The sequence below is a fragment of the Pogona vitticeps genome, chromosome 1 (assembly GCF_051106095.1).
Source record: "Pogona vitticeps strain Pit_001003342236 chromosome 1, PviZW2.1, whole genome shotgun sequence".
Taxonomy (NCBI): domain Eukaryota; kingdom Metazoa; phylum Chordata; class Lepidosauria; order Squamata; family Agamidae; genus Pogona; species Pogona vitticeps.
The window spans coordinates 116,552,642-116,576,593 of NC_135783.1; the positions used below are offsets into that span (position 1 = coordinate 116,552,642).

Genomic DNA, 23,952 nt, shown 5'->3' on the forward strand with positions numbered 1-23,952 from the left:
AGAATGAAAAAAAAACAAGCAAGTCATAACCATCTGTATATGGTTATTAGAGAGGTCCCTAAAATATCCATATCAAATATTGCTAATTTGCAACTGATGTTTCCCAAGCTTGCCTTTCCTATGATGTTTCTGTTTCTTGAATGAGACTGTGACCTCTTTTGAGAAATAAACATTTGCCTTATCTAGAACTAGTGTCACCTAATTGTCTTAAATACAGAATTACTGTATTTTAAGAAATGTATCAATTGCAAAAAAAAAGGCTAAGTCAAACTGCAAGCAGAAAAAAATAGAAATCAAAAACTTTTAGGAGATGAAGACTAGTATGGCCAATATGAATAAGAAACATATGCTACAAAATTCAGAGATCTAGAGCAGAGTTCCTTTTTCTTTACCAAACTATCTTCAACATCATAAACAAATGAAGTTTCAGTGAATATAGATAGGTCAACACGAAATACTGTATAAAGTTGTTTTCAGATTCTTCAGAGCTGAGAGGAGAAGCATGTGAGAACCACATCCATGATTCAGAAAAGACCATGTATATAGGCACAAAAGTGGTTCTATGTGCGCTTAAGGGCATTTTTCATTCCACTGCAAAATGGAAGGTCACTCTGGAGAGTTCCTTAAGTTTCTGCAAAGCAAAGGCAGCTGATACTAGAAGGGAATGTTGAAAAAGCCTCTATGCTTCATTAATGCAAACAATACTCTGGGTAGTTAAAACTTAAAATGCCAAAAGACTCCACATGTAGTGATAGTTGCACCTCAGATTTACTTCATTGGCCACAAGGCTGCCACAGAGACATGGACCTGTACCAAGACTTTGTGCAAAAAGAAGTCTGTTTGGACAACTGAACCTCTCCCCTTCCATCTACAGAGAGACCTCTGTACTCCTTTTAATCCTTCTCTCAACGGGTTTAAAGATCATCAACATAATTTTGGGATGTGATACAGAGCAGGAAAACTATTGCATGAGTAGCTTTACACTGGACAACAGCTGGATACAACTCCCTGAAAACAGTCCTGACAGCAGTCCAAATATCCTCACAGTAGTACAAGCACTGGACTTACTAGTTGTATTTCAAGGCTAGCTGGAATTTACAATTTTAAGAGGAACTCACTGCCTTACTCACTACTTCTTTGCAGCCAGCTTGCTGTTATCATTATCGCTGGTTCAATTATGTAGGTAAGGAATCACATTATACATTATTAACACATTATATTTTCATTACCACATTATATTTTCATTACCAACTGGCCAGACAAATACAAAAAACTACTCCCTAGCTTCCTTTGGTGGCTAATTCTGATACAACCCTTAGGAAATAATTATAGAAATGCAAACATAAAAAAGAATACATCCCTTGCTTTAAAAAAAACTATTGACACAAAAATGTTTTAAATAAGTAATAGATAAATTATTGCTTTCCAAATTGCTATCCAAGAATTTAATGTCACCAACAGGTACGGTCTGTTTCTCTGACAAGCAGATCCCACCTCATCATGCAACTTCCTTAATTTCACAAAAATAATTTTTGATGGATGGAGCTGCTGTTTGAGAAATCCAGTTCAAAGGGATTTGCATTGCGATTCCATGCAAGCCTAACTGCACAGCTCTTTAGCATGTGGGCCTTTAGCAGAAACTCCATAATATTTTCAAGTTATTACAAAATTATATACTTTTTGAAGACAAGTACAGCACCCTTTTTAAAACACATTTTTAAAAAGATTGTCACAGTCCACAATACTTTGAAAATAATTATTTCAGTTTCTCCTTCCCCAAGGAGCTCATTATTTGCAGTTTAGTTGACAGCAGGCAAAGATCTCATCACATTTTTTTCCTAAGTAAATCAGACCATGACATTTTTTAAAAGTTTAGCCATTAATATTTGACAGCATATAAAAGAACAAGCCTTTAGATTATTGCAAGGCAGGTCTTGCTACAACTGTTTCTTTAGAAGACAAAGATTACAGACTACTTACCAAGCCCTAAAAGATCAACAGTGGATTCCGGTACTTTTTTTGGACTTCCTGTAAATTCCAATTGCTGATCCTCTTTCTTTGGAGGCTTTATTTAAAAAAAGAGAGAGATTCTTATAGAAACAAAAATAAAACATTACAGCATAACAACATACAGCTACACTTTTAGTAATATTTCCTATACCTTAGGTTTAAAATGTGATCTGAACTCAAGACCTAGCTACCATGTAAGACCAATATTCATTTATTATTACTTATATATTACTCCTTTATAAAGAGTCATTGCAGTGACTCAAATGTCAGTCCAACTCAACATTGTTATTGTGCTTTCTGGATATCTCTGGGCTACTCACCATGTCTCAGCGTACTCCATCTGAAACCACCATAAGGGTAAAACAATGGGACCTAAACCTTGCCCAGAATACGTTGGAGACAGACTGTACAGTATATAAATTTAACAAATCAATAAAATGAATTAACTAACTGCAATTAACTAGCTGTAACTAACATTGCATATGTCTCACAGTATCACCAACTGTTGTGATTTTTCAGAAATTATTATTTTTTTTTAACTTCTGTTCTAGAGTTCCCATGTAATCCCTTTCATCACTGGGAAGTTGTTGGGTCTGTGGGTGGGGATGGGAACGCCTTTAAGTACTGAAAATTGCTGCTTCCAGAAGGGTTTTACATGCAGTTGTGATCCCCACAGCTTCCTGTCAACAGGATTTCAGCCAACATATTGAAAAATATTATGTATATATTGCCAGGAGAGATTAACACCACAGAAAACTGTTATTATTTAACATTTCACTATTACTATCTTATGATACAAGTCAATCCTGCGCATATTCTGATTATTTCCTGAGAGCTCTTTTTAGGCCGAATCAACCACATACAGTGAGAGGATGCAGCTGAGTTCTTCAGTTGTGATGCCATTCATGGAATGAACTCTTCAGCGAGACTTGGTGCCAGTTTGAGGTTCTTCAATCAATAAGCTTGTCTCTCCCCACATTTCTCTTATCATTTTATCTCAAATGATCAATCTTTACATTTACTTTCTTATTTTGTCACACAAATTTCTAGCTTTCTGCATTTTACATGTTTTATTATTTCTTGTCTTGATCTTTATTCATTTGTCTTAGTATTTCTTGATTGGTCACACTCTGGATTCAAGAACAAGTTCACACCTTGAAATAAATGCATGTTTCAAATGCTTTTTTACAACAGTATCTGTAAAAACCTACAATTTCATGCCATATAGCAGATAAAAATAGTTTTAAACCTCTCCATTCATTTTGCATCTCCATGCTAATTAGTTGCTCTGAATGACTGAATCTTGCTGGTGCTTATGTTAAGGTTTGCATAACTTGTGGAAACTAACTGCAGCTAATTAACAAGGTGATGGGCAGCGTTCTGGTTGCATAAATAAGTACATGACTAAACATGTTACTGAAATATATACCAGCAACTCAGCAAATTACCTGCTGCATTTTACATAAACCTTAAGTGAATACCAATAGGTTTCTGGTCAAAATATTTTAAAACATTGAAGACTAGTGTTTAATGAGTTTACAATCTTTAATGAATTAAAACAAATTAACACATCCTATGATTAGAGGTTGGCCCTAAAGCATATTGTGTCAACTATGCAATATCTTTTTACTGAAACAAAATTCAGTGGCTACACTTGAAGATAATAAGTGATCCTTTTCTACTATATGTAATTCTACACCTTTATTTTAAAATGCCAAATTATTCTACATATTGTATTTCATTCAAATGTTTCAGGGACAAGCTAAATTAATGATTCAAACCAGTACATTCTATTTTGCACAATATGAAAATTATGTACAACAAAATAGACCAAATGGCATGAGATCCAGATAGAATAATTTTTCATCTATTCTACCACCAGACCTCAAATAAGCCCCACACCTGAACATTGGCAGGTGATTACCAACAGAGTTGCAAAATACATAATAAACATATCCACAGAAATTACTTCCAAGAGGATGTGTGTTGTGTAGATGAAGAATTCATTCATTCATTCATTCATTCATTCAGTCAGTCAGTCAGTCAGTCAGTCAGTCATAAGACAGACTTAAACCATACCCTTTACAACACCCTTCATCAAATGTCTTGGACCAACTCTCACCAGTCCCAGTTAACACTGCTAATATTCAAGGATCCTAGGCATAGTAATTTAAAACAGCTAGGGTTGAAAAAATCTACTTTATGACATCTACTGCGATAGGCTGGCTTATGACAACCAAAACACTTAAAATACCAGAACAATCAAGCATAAAATATGCAACCATATATAGAACAACACCAATAGATCAAACAATTATAAAACAAATCCAAAGATGATCTAAAATCTGACCAGAATAAAAGTCTTTGGGAAGCAGTGAAGAGGTGGCCTTTTAAAAAGTAGTTTGAAGTTACTTGTTGGATTAGTTCAAATATAATGTATAGCATGGTAACAGGAAGTATCTCATGAGTTTATGTACTCCTCCTCCTAATGTTTGCATCTGCTTAAAGGTAAAGGTTCTCCTTGACATTTAGTCCAGCCATGTCCGACTCTAGGGCGCAGTGCTCATCCCCATCTCCAAGCCGTACAGCCAGCGTTTGTCCATAGACAGTTTCCGTGGTCCTGTGGCCAACGTGACCAGACACAGAATTTATTTATTTATTTATTTGATTTGATTTGTACCCTGCCTATCTGGACTACCAGACCACTCTAGGTGGCTTCCAATACAAAATAAAGGAATAAAATACAATAAAAATACAAAAATGTGCATAATCATTGAATAACAATCACAATAAAATAAGGAAAATAATATAAGGAAAATTAGAAAAAGAATTAAAGAATTGGCTGGAGGGAAGGCCTGGATGTATAACCGTGTTTTTAGTTGGGTTTTAAAGACACCCAGCGTAGGGGCTGCGCGAATCTCCGGAGGGAGGTTGTTCCAGAGGCGAGGAGCCACCCGGTTTCGTGTCTTCTCCTTCCTGGTCTCTCTCGGCGTCAGGCTCCTCAGCCTCACCTCCTGACTCGCGCGGGTGATCCAGGTAGAACTAGGAGGGAGCAGGCGTTCCGCCAAGTATCGAGGTTCTAAACCGTTTAGGGCCTTATAAGTAAGCATTAAAACTTTGAAGTCGACGCGGAAACGAATGGGCAGCCAATGCAATGCGGCCAGAGTTGGAGAAATGTGTTGGTATTTTCTCACTCCGGTAAGGAGTCTGGCTGCAGCGTTCTGCACCACCTGAAGTTTCTGCATCAGCTTCAAAGGCAGCCCCACATAGAGCAAGTTACAGTGGTCTAATCTTGAGATTACGAGTGCATGCACCAAGGTGGTGAGCACCCCCGTGTCGAGATAGGGCCGCAGCCAGGCAATCCGCCAGAGATGGAGAGAGGCGGTACGGACTACTGACGCCACCTGCATTTCCATGGTGAGCATCGGGTCCACATGTATGCCCAAGCTGCGGACCCCACTCTTCGCGGCTAGGGTCACCCCCCCAAACGTGAGAGAGTCTCCCAAGCCACCAACCACGGGGCCACCCATCCTCAGAACCTCCGTCTTGTCTGGGTTCAGCCTCAGCCCATTCTCCTGCATCCATCCCAGTACAGTCCCCAGACAGCGCTGAAGGGACGGTACAGCATCACCTGCAATAGGTGAAAAGGAGATGTAGAGCTGGGTGTCATCGGCATATTGATGACACGAAGCTCCACATCCCCGAATGACCCCTCCCAGTGGCCTCATATAGATGTTGAACAGCATTGGGGAGATGATCGACCCCTGTGGAACCCCACAACTGAGACTCCGTGGGGCCGAGACAGTCTCCCCAAGCTGCACTCTCTGGGGGCGGTCCCCCAAGAAGGAACGGAGCCAGGAAAGAGCCGAGCCACCAATTCCCAACTTGGAGAGCCTCCCCAGGAGGATACCGTGGTCGATGGTATCACAGGCTGCCGAGATGTCAAGGAGGACCAACAGAGACTTTTCCCCCTGTCGGCCTCCCTCAACAGGTCGTCGTACAGGGCGACCAATGCCGTCTCTGTACCGTGGCGCGGCCTGAAGCGCGAATGGAACGGATCCAGGGCATCTGTTTCATCCAAGTAAGCCTGAAGCTGATCAGCCACCACCCTCTCAACCACTTTGCTCATGAAAGAAACATTGGTGATGGGCCTATAATTGCCAATTTCGTCCACCGCCACATTGAGTTTCTTTCGAATGCCGTTACCTTCCCACCGTGGTGGTACCTATTTATCTCCTCGCATTTACATGCTTTCGAACTGCTAGGTTGGCAGGAGCTGGGACAAGCGACGGGAGCTCCCCTCCATCGCGTGGATTCGATCTTACGACTGCTGGTCTTCTGACCTTGCAGCACAGAGGCTGCTGCGGTTTAACCTGCAGTGCCACCACGTCCCTTGCATCTGCTTACCTGAGTTTTAACTCAGTTTCTGACTGCAGAAACTGTCTTCAGACAAATGCTGACTCTACAGCTTGGAAACGGGGATGAGCACCACCCCTTAGAGTCAGACATGACTAGATTAAATGTCAAGGGGAACCTTTAACTTTATCTTCCCTGAGTTTTGGGTATAACTATGGTTAAAGTGTCATCTAAGCTATCATTTTTGTTAAGCATGGTTTGTAGACTTTCTTCTCATAGCATTTTCCCACTATGGTTTGTCAAATACACTGGAAGTTCACTGAATAGCAGAATAGCCATGCAACAAAAGACAAAATACAAATGGCCTGCAACAGACTCCTTAAGATAAAGAATGTAATACATAACAAAAGATGAAGGATGCGATACATAACAAAAAAAATTAAGTTTGAAGATGGCCATTATATGATGCTATATATTCTCAATTCTACTGTGTGGTATGGAAACTGTGAGTTTAACAAAGGCCAGTATAAAAAAGACAAAAGTGTTTGAAATTAGAGTTACTGTAATTGAAAATTAAGAAATTAAGAATTTAGAATTTCTTGAATTGAGAAAGTGACCTACAAAATAGGACTAAGGTAAATGAATAAATAAATCTTTAAATCAACTTACTCATTACCTTATTACTCAAAAATCACAGCAATCACTGTTTTTAAAATAAATATAATAATCAGTAAGCTATGAATTGCTATTAAGCCATTTATGATGTTAGTCAGTTTAATGAGACAGAAATAATTCCATAAACATAATTTGTACAGTACTAAAATATGTCTCAATTATATTTCCAATGTTTTCATTAGCAGAAATTTCACCAACCTAGGGAGTTGTAATTTACATATACAGTAGAATAAGAGTGTTATCTCCTTGCTAGGTCTCCTTCTATTCCAGTTCTCTACGGTTTTAAATAGATGGTTTTAACAAAATAAAAAAGACAATTAAACAACCATTGATAGTTATTGTTATAAATTGGAATTCTTTCTAGGTAACTAAAGGAGGCATGCAAAGATATATTGTAATTATAAAGCATATATATGCGCAGACATATATAAGGTCAAATCAACCCTCTAGCAAATTCTGAAACCTAGCAGAGTATTTGAGAGTAATGCAGAAAAAACATACACACCCTAGGAAAGACACTTCCCTGCTCACCTGACACTAAACTAAGTATCCATTCCAGATTTTATCTTTAAATCGCTCAACTACTGTGGCATATCAGAGTCCATTGGTGTGAACTGTTGTGTTTTTGCTATACCCTTCAACCTACAGCTCCTCTTCCTGTAGCATTCTAATGTCACCGTATCATGAAGAATGGGAGACAGTAACTAAAAATACTTGCAGTTCTCGGAAAGCAGAATGAGCTGGCACAAACAACTATGAATTGCTTCCATGCAAACATTTGTTTTAGGCATCTTAAAATAATCTTTGTTAGTGTACAATGTATTATGTTTCAGCAACAACAGATAAATTGATAAAATTATCTCATTTGGTCAATTGTTAAATTTTGTGAAATAGTTCTGCAGATCAATTGATTACACTGGAAATACTGAGAATGAAAACATTAAAGAATTATTTTTTACCAGTTTGATAATATAATTATGGCGGTGTCATAAGATAAAGTAGCAGACAGATCAGCAACACAGTTATCAAAAAATGGACTTTTTTTTACACATACAAGTCAACGCTAACCTGGTATGTATGTTTTTGTATTTTCATATTTAACAGAGGCTGAAATCCAGTTGCTAGTTGCAACTAGAGTAGGCCACTGAATCAGTGGAAATCTGGAGAGTCAAAATCTATATACGGTATGTTCACTGATTCAGTGGGCCTACTCCGGTTATGACTTGCTACTGGATTCATGACAGAATATTAATTTTTTTATAAAATTTGAAATGAGGTCTGATCTAATTCATATACCTATCCTTGCTTAGAATGTAATAAGGACCCAAAATGGTTTACATCATTAATAGATAATATTTAAATCTAACAACAATGAGCATACAATATCAGAAAGTATCAATATTAGAAAGTTTTAACTGCCTGCTTTGGTGATTTTAATTGTTTTTAATATATTTACTTGATTTTAATGGCTTTACAGCAGGTTTGGTTATATAATTTCTACCTATTTCTGGTTTTACCATTTGTATTCTCTTAAGAAGTTTGAGCACTCTGTTTTAGTGGAAAGGCAAGGCACAAACACTGTATAAATCAATACAACTTCACATTACATTCCAGCACAGATTTTTAAAGAGAAAATTTAAGATACACTGTAAATTCTCGTCACTAAACACTGAGGTGGAAAATGAACTCTGAGATGTACATTTACAATATATTTCTCATCTTGAAGCTTGAATTACAGTTTGATCCCTGAACCCTTTCTATGGTTTAGGATAAGCTATTAAAAAACTGATTATTGACCCTGTGGAACAAAGTCATTCTGGATCTTGCCTTTAAGAGTTTTCCAAGTGAAAGGGAAATAGATTCATTCATTCATTCATTCATTTGATTTTTATCTCGCCCTTCTAGACAATGTCTACTCAGGGCGGCTTACAATAAAATTATTCATAAAACAGTTAAAACAACAATAGATCTGAAGAATACTTATACAGTAATACATATTTGTAGAAGTACTCCGTGGAAATATATGATGTAGTTATGTCCTTTACTATTCTCCTTGGCCACACTCCACAATCTAGTGTCAAAAGAGGTATCACCACAGGAAATTCTGAATGCTGCTCGTAAGAGGTATTGATTCATCTAAAATGGCCTTCTCAATGGAAAAGAAAAATTTAATGAATACTCAAAGTAAGTATATTCTGCTTAACACTGATGCCATGTTCAGGTTGGTTCAGATGAACCAGTTTGACAGTGTTTCTTCAGACAGCTTAAATATCTTTGTCTTTTAGGGTACTTGTTATAAAAGTCTATCTGGGATAGACTTCTGCAGAAAAATTATTCCACAGTGTTTGAGCAGGTATTGAAGCACAGTGTAGTCCTTGTGACTGCATTCTATTCAGCAGAGAGGGAGGGAAGGAGAGAAGACTGAGAGAGAGAATATGTGCGTGCGAGCTAAACTCTGAAAACAGAACTTATCTATCATTTTACAGATAAACATACAACAGCAGCAGAAACTGCACAGGGAGTTATAACTGCAAGGTCAAGGCTTTCTGGAGAGTTTAAGTATCACCCCGCCTTAAAAAGGACTCAAGGTGGCTTACATCATTAAACGACAATAATAAAGCTAAAATACAATACTAAAAGAATCAATGAACACAATACCCAAAAAACATAAGAAACAACAAAACACATTCAATGCAGTAAGGTACAACAATCCATTTAAAAACCCTACTTGCAGTAGGACAGCAAAGATGGGGCCAGCCTAGCTTCCTGTGTGAGTCCAACATAATCACAAGTGGCCTAATAAATTCTCATTTATGACTCCATGATAAGATATCAGCCTGTCTCTCCTGAATTCGTCTCTATACAACATTTGAGCTTCCTCAACTTTTGGATGATTCTCATAAGAGACAAAAGTTTTGTAAAATATACAGCAACATACCCTAGTATTTACCATGCTATACATCTACTGATGCCAGAGCATCTCATGAAGTAGACATACTTGCAAAGTGCCATTTCGCAGTATCTTATCAGTATATAAAGTCCTATACTAATTTTCAACAGAAATCACCATGATGCTTGCACAGAAATAGTTACTGCTCTATTACCCATCCTCTTCTAGCATTTGTTAGATACAATTTTACGGGTGCAAAATGAAAGATTGAAAACTGCAAAGTGTTCTGAGTCTTTGGTCCCTTTTGTTCTTGACCATATGCCAGTTTGATACCCTTGGGATCTTATGCTCTAGGACAATTCTAAACATGTTTGCCTATTCCAAGCCTGCACAATGCTTAGCCATTTAGCTGACTCAGGCCTCCTAGGGAATTTTAATTATTCACACTTTGTAGCTTTGTTGTGCTCTCGTATGTGTTAAACCTATCTCCCCCATTCTTTTCTTTAAACAAGCTTTTCTTTAAACAGAAGCAGATTAAGCAAGGCTGTCAAAGTAGTTTATCTATCAAGCCATTCCTTAGCAGAACCTTTTTTAAGGGGGGGGGGAGACACAAACACAAACTATTATCTGCCTGAAAATAGTGATTTACTATAATTCTTTGATAATACACGAAGAATTCCTTTCCCTCTGGCAGAATGCCTTCATTCAAGATTTCTACCCTATACCCACTTATTTGGTAGCAAGCTCCACTAGATTTACCAGGTCTTGTTAAAGTCTAGATGAACATGTATCACATTGATTTCAGCTAGTTGTCCTCCTTCTGAAACAGAATAAAATGAAGCCAGGTACATGTGAGGAGGAGAGAACTAGATTCACCAGTTCTAACTTGGAAAAATCACTTCACTGTGCTTTCTTTCAAAAATAAGCACTAAATTAATACTAATTGCCACCACACTTTATCAGTGAGTCTGGAAAGGTTCTTATAACATGGTCTGGGGACAGTTCAGATGCTTAAAAATAAAGTTAATATGCCCTACTGCGTTCTCATTAAGTGCTGCAATCCTATACGTGCTTATCTGAAAGTTGAGTCACGGCAACTGGACTTCTTTCTTGTTAGGTTGAAATGTTTTGCTACTCATCCAAGCAGCTTCTTCAGCACAGGAACTTAAGAAGCTTCTTGGATGAGTAGCGAAATGTTTCAACGTAACAAGAAGGAAGTCCAGTTGCCATGACTCAACTTCCAGATAACCACACCTGGATGATTAAGAATCTTCACAGATATACATGCTTACTTGTAAAGGTAAACTCACAGTGATGTATCCAGTGCTGTCATTCTGCTGACAGAGCTGGTTCTACACACAGCTTCTTATCTGTTCCATAGGGTCCAGAAAGCCTTCAGACCAGGTTTTTTTTTTTGGGAAGCAAAGAGGATCATTGGAGAGGAGAAAGTCCAGTTGTACTACCTGAGTATTGTTCACGCAATGTTTGATTAGCCTGTATACTTTTCACAACTAGAGGCTTAACCTTGTTCTATTTACAATCTTTTCTCTTCTCAATTAATACTGGCCAAATCTATTTTACAATAATATTTAATAGAACATCAATAAGGAAAAAAATAATTAAAATTTGTTTCATTTTTAGTTGTTTCTCTCTAGGCTTGTACAAAACCCCAGGTGATCAATACAAAATGTACCAAGCAGACTTGAGTGATTATTTGTTCCACAGTGTTCAACACAGGAATTAAAAGATTGTAGCAAATACTTGGAGAGTGCAGGTCATGCTCTGTGTCAAAGTGGCTTTCACAAATATTAAAAACCAAATGTTGGAAAATGAACAGGTATGTTGTTTTCTGTTTAAGAAGCAACATTAGATGAGGTTATAAATATGACAAGAAATACAGTGTTTGAAATATTATCCTAAAGACTATACTAAAACTATTGTAAATTAAGATAACAACCCTAAATATAAGAGACAAGGAGATCTTTCTTATTAAATCAGATTTGATGGGAATTAGACAGAACTCTAACACTACACAAGGTGAAAATATAGTTTTACATGAAGAAATAGTTTTAGAGTTCAATGAAAAAGATGAAGAAATACTTGATTTCAATATCCTTATTTTTGTGGTAGAAAGAACCATCTAGCAAGAGAGTTCAAAATCACTCTCGTACCTGCAGCCTATGGTTTCTGGAGGAATCAAGGACAGGTTGTTTATCTAGAAATGAAACTTTTGGAATGATCATGCAATCAACAAAATCTTCTCTCTTCAAAGTTGTTACTATATTACATCAATCTTCTTGAAAGTGTAACAGAATTGGATCCACCTTTTTGGGCATATAAAGTTTTATGGATGTCTCTGTGTTATGTGCTGTCAAGTCAGAACCAAATTACACTGGCCCTAATAGGGCTTTTCCAGGTAAATGAGATGTTTAATGAGTGGTAATTTGCTTATTGCTTCATGGAGTTGATACAATCTTCCTGTCAATTTCATGAACTTCATGAATAAATGGAGAGAACTGGCATGGTTCACTACAGTATCATATCAAGAGAAAATGCAAACTAAAAAGTACTTAAGAGATTTAATGGTTTGGATAAATTTGTGTGCCTATAAAATCCCCAACTACCAATTTAATTAAATATTATATAATAAATAGATTTATGTTTTTGTCTTTAAAATATGCTTAAAAGATATGGTAACTACTCATAATTATTTCTTTCTAGTAGAACACAAATTATTTGCAGCTCATATTATTTAAAATATTATTTAAAAGCGTGTAACCTTTTTACCCTTACTGCCAGAAGCCAATAGAAGATGCCATGACTACTGGCCTTGTAAATTAATCCCATTTGTCTTTAAGATAAATGTCAAATTACACAAAGAAAAATGTGGAATACTCTGCGTAAGAAAAAGAACCCACATACATTTATTGTAGGCAAGCTGCTGATCTGTAATTTGTAATCTTCAAGCTACCAATGCACTCATATATACGTACTCTTCAGCACATACTGGCTTTAGAAAGCTTGACCTCACCCAGTCTCCACATATGGTCCCAATCCTTTGTAACTCATTAAAACTTGTGACAACAAACTGAGAGCCTTCTCAGTGGCTGCTCCCACTCTTTTGAATGCACTGCCCTTGGAAGTCAGGCTTCCGACCCTCTTCTTGTCCTTCCATCATCTGGCAAAGACCTTCCATGTGAGGCAGCCTTTGAAACAGTGCGTGGGTTTTTGGAATACCGTATCTATTGAATTTAGAGATTACTGAAATGTTTTCTAAATGTTTCAAATGTATTTTTAATTGTGGTTTTTATTATTGTTGCATGCTTAATTGTTTTTTAATGTTGTGTCTTATGATTTTTTAATTATAATTATTTTAAATCTGTCATACCCTTAACTCACCATATATATCATCTTTCTAGCTTGCCATTTGAACTATTAGGCCTGTGTTGGCTCACAACCCACAGGAATAATCATGTATTTTAACATTTATTTATCTTACAATCTTCATCAGTCACTACCACCAACCTTTAGTTGCTCCTATGTTTTGGTTATTGCCACACTCACTCTGGTATTTCCCACTCTCACCACACAGCCAACCCTCAGGTAATCGACATCTACCTCACTTCACCTGAATTCAATTAAGTAATTTTTATTGCAAAAACAGTTTCAGTAAAGTGTAGCTTTATTACGAATAGTAATAACTGCATGCTGTCAAGTACATTTTGACTGATGCAAATCCTTTACAGGGTTTTCTAGGAAGAGTATACACAGAAGTGGTTTACCATTCCCTTCTTCTAGGGGTTTCCTGGGACTGTTTAGCTTGCCCATGTCTACATAGGCTGGCTCTTCTCACGGGAGGCATAGTGGAGAACTGAACTCCCAATCTATGGCTCCACAGCAAGATACCTAAACCACTGAGCTAATCCAGGCAATTCAGTTTTATTACTAAGCCTAATCTAATTCTTTTCCACCTCCTTACTCTTTGAACTACGTACCCTGAATCCCCTAGAGAAAAAGGCAGCATATTAATAAAATAAACATAAAGTCAGTTTAATGTCATAAGATCAAGGGAACAGGTTTTTTTAATCTGTTAACAAAGATATTCCTAGGCAGACATACAGAGGATGGAGTTGCCACACTGTAAGTCGAGGCAACTTGATATCAGGATCACATACCTACCACCATTCTGTGATCTGAGACTTGGCATGTCTGACCACCAGATATACAACTATGAAGAAGAACAGTAAAACATGGCTGATGGGGCTTCCAGGTTGGTGCAGAGTGTAATGTGATTAGCAGAAGAAATGCAACGGTTAGTATCAATGATACAAGGAGGATTTATCCTAAGGAGGTAGGCAAAGGGGGCTTTCACTACAGATCTCTATGATCTCTCTCAGCAACGTGGAGCCAATCATTTGGATCTCATCTAAGAAAGGAAGACATAGCACTTGACTCATCTCGCCTTGTATGAGTTTGGATCCCCAGATCTCTAAATGAGGTTGCAAAAGACCTCTTGAGACCTGCTGCCCAATCATTTTTGGGATACTGGGATAGGTAGATAATCATCTAAACTGTTAAGAAGCAATGTCTATGGGCTTACATTTAAAGCACGAAAAACAGATACTCAAGTCATTCAAGCAGCTGCTTTACTTGTACCAGAGAGATATTCATAACTACTCAGTTATTTGCAGCAGGTATGAGAGAACCAAAGGATTCAGTTCAAAAATTTGCTCATAATCTATAAACAAGACTGTATAAGGAAGGTCAAAGAAAGGAAACATGTGACCTTCCAAGAAGCTGCAACTCGCACCAGTGCTGACCAACAGTGGTGGATGGTGGTAGCTACAATCCAACCAAACTAGAGGGCCACATCTTTCCACTCCTGTTGTAGGTAAACTAATAGCCAAAAAGGGGGGGGGGGGAGAATGAGACCTTCTGTATGGGAGGACAAACTAAGTTTAAATACAGATTTAAAATAATATGTCTAAGCTAGACTCCAACTACCTGACACAATCCCATAATGAAAATTGCACAACCAATTCCACCTATTTTTCAGGCTGGTCATCCCCCAAATGGTTGCAAGCCTGGTCATCCCCCAATTGCAGAACTGGTTGCATGATACAGTATACAACTAAAGAGAAAAACCATTCACGTGGTTTCTCCCAATAGGATTTTGGCCCTAGTCATTGGCACCTGAAGAAGTCTGGTTTCGGATGCAAAAAATCCAGGTAGAAGAATGGCCACCAATTTTTTAAGAACTCTTTGTTCCTGGACTACCACTTTCAGTAGTAAAATATGTCTCACAGGGCACTTTATGTCCTATTACAAGAAACCCTTAAAAGAAATTTTAAATTGTCTAACAATTTAAAATATTACTGAAAGTGTTCATCCATCTGAAGAAGTGGACTTGTCTATTAAAGATCATATTAAAATACAGTAGTTAGTCTTTAAGGTGCCACGAAGTTTTTCTCTTCTTTGTTTGTTTGTTTTTTTGCCTGACATGCTAGCACAGACTAACTTCTTCTAAACCTTCATTCTTCTGGTCACTTTCTAGACCAAAAATTCTATAGCATCTATTGAGAAACTAAACCGATGCTCACACATCAAAGATTATTTCATGAAATCCACAGCTCTTTGACTTTACTGTATTCCTATAATTTGAATTAAGCACATTGCTGTCATCAAACCAGTACTCAATGCAGGTCAAAAAACTGGGCAGCTTTCATATCTGCACTGCTCCTTAATACATTTTTATATAAGGGTAGGGAAGCTGCAGAGGGCAATCAGTCTCCCTTTTTACATGCCATGGCTGCAGAGGCCAGATGGAGACCTCAGCAATGACGATTACAGTAAGGGGGTGTCGGCGGGGAGGGGGCGGCAGTGGGTGGGGTGGCAGCAGGGGTGGTTTTACTAATAACACCCCCCCAATCAATGAATAACTATTATTCATCGCTTCATGGGGGCAACTTCGTGCTTCGTGAGTCATCAACTTTTGACGACTCACAAAGTGGGACGACTCGCCAAAATGGTCCCCATCTCTAGACATGATTTAAAACAGATCTGGAACTCTACTTAACTGTCATGTTACGCAAACCAAGATTCCTGTCTAGATAAAGACTCTCCCTCAGATAACTTGTGTCAGCTATTATTAGCACAAAAAGGTACCCAAGGAAAATAATTTCAGAAATTTTTTAAAAAGTTAAGTTTATTCTTTTTCTTTTGGGTACATTTGACAGAAACGTTCAGGAGCCTCTTTGTGTCATATGCCCTTCCAACTGAGATTTCCATATGATTCATGCTGCTAAACAGTATTGTTATCTTTTTAAAGCTTTCACAGTTATTAAAACTACCGATATTATCATTATCCACACTAATACTTGTTTCATTCATTTCAAGGAACAAATTTTAATTACAAATGATAATATACTCTTTAAATATCCAGAAGTGCAAAGAAAAACTGGTCTTACTTTTTCAGCTCCTAAGGATTTTGAAGTTTTTTCTGGTTCTTTGTCTTTTTTCTTTTCTTCTTTCTTTTTTTCCTTCTCTTTCTATAGAAAAGGTATTTTACCTGTTAGTACATATAGTGAGCATTTAAAATATCAAAATATCTTTCCATTCAAGATTATTTAAATCAGTATTTCAAGAAGGATTCAGTACCTCAGAAAGACACTTATCTAAGTAGGAACTGGGAGTCACACTATTTTAATATATTTACAGCAAATTTACACAATGCTATCATCAGGCTGTACTTCATATCTTGTGACCCTTCAAATACATGAAAAATGGTAAGGATTTTCCTCTGATAATTTTCTTAAAGAAACAGAGGAAAGCTTTACAAAAGGTGTCCAGGTAATACTCCCGTCTCTTCATAGTTTTCATAACACTTTAATGTTCTCTCCATGCTGACAGTGACCATGATTAGCCTTAAGCTGGTGCCTTATTAAGGGCTCCTCCTTACAATTACACTTCATATATCAGAGAATATCAAACACTTGACTTCCGCTGGTGAAAAAGTGGAGTCCAACAGATTGTGGAAGGGAAATAGGGCTTTGCCACTGTAGCCCTACATGATTCTGGACATTCTTAAAATATTTGCTGCCGTCCCAATGACAAGTCATGGTATTACTTGACAGGATTTATTGCATATTATCGTGGATATCAAATACAGAGAAAATCTGCAATCCAGGATAAGATGTATCTTAGGAAGAGGAATACCTCTGATTTGCTTTTCTCAGAAGCAGCTTGCAGAGAAGGAGAGGATGCCAGAGACTGAGGAGGATCAGAGGAAGACATCTGTGTAGGTGAAAGATGAGAAAAAGCACCAAAGCAGCTTTAACTAATGAGATACAGAATAGCCATCCATGTGTTTTATGGTTACCTATTTAGGAGATGCTGATAAAAATGCAGAAAAGGCAGGACAGAAAGAAGAAAGACAGTGCAAAATGATTAATGCAGAGAGCTACATGTCTAGGCTAACTTTGCTACTGAAAGAATAAAAAATATCTTGTATTCTTAAAAAAATATGATTCTGAAGAGACTACCTGAGCTCAATGTAGGAGTTTAACTGTACATTGCAAAAAAAAAAAAATTACTATTATGCAGAAACATTCATACAGTCTGCCATCCCCTCATCTTTCTGAATTTTACTAAAACTATTTTTAAAGGTGAAAAATTATCAGGTTATAGTGAATGGTTTATGGATGAATTCAGTAGAATATAAAACAAGGAATGAACTTAGATAAGATCACATCACAAATATGAAGGAAAATAATTAAGTTTCATCTATTGTTCAGATTTATTCAGCGTGACTGCTGAAATATTAATGCCCTGGAACTGGAAAAGAACACTGCCCCATGGGGAATGGAAGGAGGTGAAGGTGCCTTTGTTCTTACTCATTCTAACAGAATTATTTATTTTAAGAATAAAAGAAAATAATTCCCAACTCTAATTAAATGTATAACTTGCAAATAAAGCCTTCCAGTTCAAAACAGCAATGGGGAAAATGTTAGTTAATAAGCAACAGCTCTTTAACTAAAAATTGTCAGGCATATTATAATGCAGTTTGTATAGTCTTTTGAGTGTATCTACATACAAATACAACCAGTATGGTGGTTCTTATCTCACCATATTATTCACTCTGTTCATGAATACATGCAATTATCAAAAGTAAATGAGTTTTATTTAAAAGTACTTTCAGAGATTTTCATATGCTCCTAATGTACAGTTATGATCAGAAGACTTGAGAAAGCTCTTTATAACTTGTGACTAGCAACAGGTTTTGGGTGCCTACACGTAAAACTATAGTGGGCCAGAAACCATGTACCCAAACTTTTTGATGATTAGAAACTAGATAGATGAAACATCTTCAGAGGTTCTTCTTCCTCTCATTCACATGCCCTTAAGATACTGCATACACTCAATGTCCACTAAAAATCCCATGTCCTCTTATTTTGTCCACTTCTTCACACAAACTAGAACTGTTGCAGTGCCAAATACATAACAGGAACTTATGTGGGGCATTTTGTGACTCATACAATTTTTCTTATTGGTCAAAAACTTCAAAATTGATACCTTATCCCAACATAGCAATTTGGTTCTGACTGGAAAAAAAAGATGTCCTTTACAATTTAAGATACAAACACTTTTCATATTGGAATGTGGGTCTACAGACTGATGGAAATTACCAGGAAAGTTGACATAATTGTTCCTAAGCATGCATGCCCCCCCCACCAAGGGTAATGAATAGGAGGCGGATTTCTTTGACATTTCACATTTTCTCTGCAACCTATATTTGAACTCATAAGCAACACATGTTTATGAGTAATCTGGCCTTCCTTACCTCACCAGATTACTCATAAACATATTCAAACCCACTCATAAGCTTAAACATAGGTTGCAGAAAAATAGGACCATTTGAAACAGCTTTCCTAGACAATTGAACAGATACCATGCTGGCAAAAGGAATTTCTCCCACCCCCTCAAGTGCTTCCACAGAAAAGACTTTTCAGTGTGCTTTATCCTATGTTTGGTCAGACTCTAGCAAACCTTAGGAAGCCTAGAATCATTGCTGTAGTCTGCATCCCACTTACTTCATCACTAGTGGGAGGATTTCTGTGACATGTAATTTATTATGCTTTGACCCATGGAAGGAGAAAATAAACAACTTGACAGACTGCTGTGATCCATTTGCATAGAACATAGGTATAATATCACTTGGGTATGTTTTGATTTGGATGTTGTACTTGATACAGTCTGTGTGGAAGGCCCATGCTTGAGCAGTAAAAAAATGATGCTTTTCCATTTTTACAGCCTGAGAAGGTGAATGGCCCCTGTCCTTCCTCGCCCATAAAAACAGTGGTGGCGACGGCAAATGGGCCATTGGGACAAAAGATTCACTAGATCCATTTTGCTCTGGATTCAAGGTTGGTTATGGGATGAAACAGTTTCAATTATCTCCGTGGATGGCTTATGCCAGAACATAGATGAGGGATCATGTCCCTGTAAGTTTAGAAGGAACTTTAGATGCATGAACTGTGATTTTTTTTAGGCTGCCTCTCTAGGATCAAACTTAGAGAGAAGTCTGCAATAGTTTGGTCATTCCTCAAGGGATGGGCTTAGAGCATGGTGATGGGTATTCCTGTTTGATGCCAAGATATTATAGCAGAGCACAGCACAGCATGGCATGACACAGCACAGCATATGATTTCGCATTCAGCACCACTAACATGGTGATTGACACCCAACTCTACTTATCTACCACATCTAAATCCAAGAAATATGTTTGTTTCTAAACCAGTTTCAAGTATCTGCAATGGACTGGATGAGGGCAAACGAACTGAAAGTTAATCTAGACAACACAGAGGTGCTCTTGGTCAGCTGAAAGGCAAAATGAAATGCCGATTCATCCTGAACACATACATCTGCAGTTTGGGTGCTCTCCTGAATTCATCTCACAGCTTGGATTCCCAGGTTCTGGTAGTGGCCAGGAATGTGTCTGCACAGTTAAAACTAGTGCATCAACAGTGCCCTTTCCTGAATTTGTCCGATTTGGCTGTGGTAGCACATGTCTTAGTTGAGTTCCTGTTTGGAATGCTATAATATACAGTGGTGCCTCGACTTGTGACGGTCCCTACTTACAACCATTTCAAGTTACAACCAGCTCCAGCCGCAAAATTTTGCTTCTACTTTCAACCGGAGCTTTGAGTTACAACCAGAAAAAGGCAAGGAAAAAGGCGGGGAATTCAAACTGCTAACTGTTGGTTGCGGAGAGGCTGCTTCTTTGTAGCTCTTTCACCCCAGCGGTTAGAGGATGTGTGTTTAGAGGAGGCTCTGGACTGCCTGGTAAGGTGCTGCTTTCTACTTTTTAAAATCTGGCTGCTCTGAGCGGGTGGGTTTTGCAGCATGGGTTTGGGCTGGGTGGTGGGTTTATGCATCTATGCTGTGATGGGTCTTGCAATTCTGGGTTTACCTTGATCGGCAGTGGTTCTCCAAAGCAGTGGTCCCCAACCTTTTCCAAACTGTGGACTGTTTGCGGGGTCTGGGGGGCCCTCAAGCGCATGTGCAGATCGGCATTACACCCGTGCGTGTATGCGGGCGGGCTATGCGTGCAGGTGGGTGTGCATGGGCGGAGTGGGGGGCGGGATATCTGTCTCTGCAGCTCAGTCCTGCCAAGGCCACGGCCAGGTACCAGGCCACAGACCAGGGATTGGGGATTCCTGCTCCAAAGTGTGAGACTAATAAGAAATCCTTTATTTGAAGGTTGCAACAATTGGACTTGTAACTAACTTTGTGGAAAGCACACTATCACTGAGCAGCAGCCTCTTCAATTTGTATAATTATCACTAACTTGTGACATTAGAAAGAAGTACCATAAGTCAGATATGGTATTTCAAATGCTGCTGGAAGCCACTGTTTGTAACACCTTTTTCCCCTGCCTTTTTCCGTTCGGAGGCTTGCCGAGGACCATCGGAGGCAAGCCTCAGAACGGAAAAAGGAAGGGGAAAAGGGTAGGAAATTCAAAAATGGTGTTGGGGAAGGCTTGCCCAGCACCATCAGAGGACTGCCGGGAGACCTCTGAAAGCAGTGATCGTGGTTGCAGGGGACCCCCATCAGTCCTCCGATGGTGCTTCCCCAGCTCTCTACCTGGTAATTGACTTTTTCAGTCTTTTTTTTGCCCATAGGAATGTATTAATTAAATTTCAATTCATTTCTATGGGAAAACCTGCCTCGCAAGATGAAAATTTTGAAAGTCGACAGGTCTCGTGGAACAAATTATTTTCATCTTGCGAGGCACCAATGTACAGACATCTTAGCACACACAAAGAACATGGATCATAAATGTAACTCCAGTCAGCAAATGTTCCAAGTAGTTTCTTCTGAGGATAAGGAGGATCATTAATCTGGCCAAAGCTCTCAACACACTCAGCTGAAGGGGTCACATCCCCTCAGGGTATCCTGCTGTGGACAATGGCATAGGATTTTTAGCAGAAGACCTCATCAGGTTCTCCTCCTAAGTGTCTCAGTTCTGGCATCCAAGGATCTATTTAGTTGGGTATCTTTGCTAAGTTCTACTTTTTCTTTTCAACAGTACAGTGGTGCCTCGCTAGACGACTGCTTCATTTAACGACGAATTCGCTTAACAATTAGTTTTCCGGAGCGATCTTGCACTCCGTTTAACGATGTTTCCTATGGGCGATTTTCGCTCTACGATGGTGGGGACCTTGCCTCGCAAGATGGTTAATTTTTGGGTCCCTGTGTTTCGCTTTACGATGGTTTTGACAGCTCGGGTTCGCTTCGCTAAACGGGCGTTTGAATGGTCGCTGTTTCATTAGATGGCTGTGTTTGCTTGGGAAACGTGTTTCGCTTAATGATGTTTCCTATGGCGATTTCGCTTTACGATGGCAATCCGTTCCCATTGGAACAGATTATCAGGGTTTCAATGCATTTCAATGGAAAACCGTGTTTCGCTTAACAACGAAATCACTTGACAGCGATTTTTGTGGAACGCATTAACCTCGTCTTGCGAGGCACCACTGTAACTGGAATTTCTGTACTCTCAGATGTCTCTCATAAGAGATTCAAGAGAACATACCTTGAAAGCCCTATTCTGTATTCTAGAAATTCTTTCCCTGTAAATCGTAGTCTCCTGCTTTGCACCTTCTTTTCTATCAGTGTGCTTAGAGAAATATTAGATCAATTTTTAAAAACCATTTAGGATTGTAATCTCAGCCAGTATTTTCTCTGGCGTTTCAAGAATGGGGCTTGTGGCCATACTTCTTCTGGTATGGTTGGTTCCTCTTATGTTTCTTCTCTCCCCCAGACTTAATCCCTATCTTAATGGGTCCTTTTGAGGGTGTTTGGTAAGACACAGAATGAACTTCAGAGTCTGTAACAAAATCAGGCACCTAACAGTTTCCTAAGTGGAAAACAAAAGGATCTTGAGAAAGGCATCTGCCTTGAATGAGTTAAACAATTGTTAGAAGTTTATTGTGCTGCCTATTCCTTTTGGGACTGTGAACCAGCACAAGGATTAGTCTCTATACCCCTTCTATCTTTCAGTAATTACCCAGAATACTTTTTCTCATTTCTGTTTTCTGTACCCCTTCTCTCTTTCTTCTCTTCCAAAAAATGTGTGAGATTCTCAAATTTGCTGAATTGTGGCTACTATAATTTTTCAGATGTGAAACTCAACCCACTGGCATCTGCACAAGCCATATAGTCTAGAATTTCATGACCTCAGCTTTTACAGTGAGTGCACCATTTTCACTTATCTTCCCCTACTTCAAGCAAAGCATGCTTTATGGAAGTTATTTTATTTCTCCTGTCATTTATCTTATTTATTTAGTATACACTGGACCATGTCATGTATGAACCAACTGATTCCCTATTAGGAATCATGGAGTAATATTTGCTATTCCCCAATGCAATTATTGTAAATATTGTATTTCCTGATTTTCAATAAAACACCCCTGAGAAATCTCACTGTGTGAGTGTGCCACTGGGACTAATCTGAAAAGGTTCAAAGACTGCATGTCTGTTGTATTCTCAGAATGTGTGCAATTTAATGTGTTTCTCGAGACACATGCAGTAACAAATACAACACAGGGACCTCCTGTGTTGCAGTTATTTTGCTACAATGGAAGCAACTGCCATTGCAAACAAATTTAAACTGGCCATTCATTCACTGGCTGAGATGTGTAGCTCATGGGAGAGCTGGCTCTCACTTAATTTTGTTTAATATTTTCAAACTGCTACTTTGAATTCTTCCAGGCCAAACTATATCTAATATTTTGAAAGACATGTTTCCCCTGTAAATTTATTTGGTTGGTGCAGAAATAAAATCAATATGGGTTTCCCCATGATAAAACCCTAACCAATCATGGTTTGAAAACACAAGTTACCTTCCTAAGTGAAAATAACAGCAGCTTTTAAAAAAAGCATGTGGTAACATTCTGATTTGATCTACATTTCTGATCAATGCCTTATTAAAAAAAAACGTTAAGAGTAAAAAAAAACACTGTTAACACAGTACATGTAGTACTTTTATTTACATTTCTTGTGTAAAGAAGTGGAAACTGTTGGTCTTTAGGACAATATTTTAAAAAGGAACATGTACCAAAATGGCAATTTCTGAGTTTTCGGAGCAAAATTTTGTTCCTCAAGAATCCCGAGGTTACCTACAACTGTGATGCACCATTTCTTACCTCCTGCCACATTCTACTGTAAATCCTATCACCCTCCTGAAAGTCTTTAAACTGGCATGACTGCTACTGGATTTCCATCTTGGATCAAAACCAGCAGCTACATCCTGACCCAGAGCTGGACCTCTGTCTGAAACTGTGTATTAATTATTTCTGAGTTAGCAATGATCCAGTTTGAATAAAAACTGCAGTTTCAGCTTTACAGAACATATCTTTTAGTAATCTACAAGACAAAGTTCAAATTTTGATGGTATAACTAATTAATAGTTAAGGGTCATTATTTTTCACACAACTGGTTCACACCAATTCCATGATTATCGG

At 38.2% G+C, this 23,952-nt stretch overlaps 1 protein-coding gene across 2 annotated transcripts in view; it reads right to left on the reverse strand.

Annotated features, from left to right (window-relative positions):
* The window catches only part of SMAP1 (small ArfGAP 1), a 75,988-nt gene that overhangs the window by 22,868 nt on the left and 29,168 nt on the right, over positions 1 to 23,952 (reverse strand). The window contains exons 5-7 of one of the 2 annotated variants that reach the window (XM_073000039.2): positions 17,147 to 17,224; positions 16,399 to 16,479; positions 1,981 to 2,065 (exon numbers count right to left, since the gene is read on the reverse strand). In XM_073000039.2, the coding sequence (XP_072856140.1) occupies positions 1,981 to 2,065; positions 16,399 to 16,479; positions 17,147 to 17,224 (244 nt within the window). The remainder of the gene's footprint in view (positions 1 to 1,980; positions 2,066 to 16,398; positions 16,480 to 17,146; positions 17,225 to 23,952) is intronic. The other variant, XM_073000042.2, reaches the window with a different exon arrangement.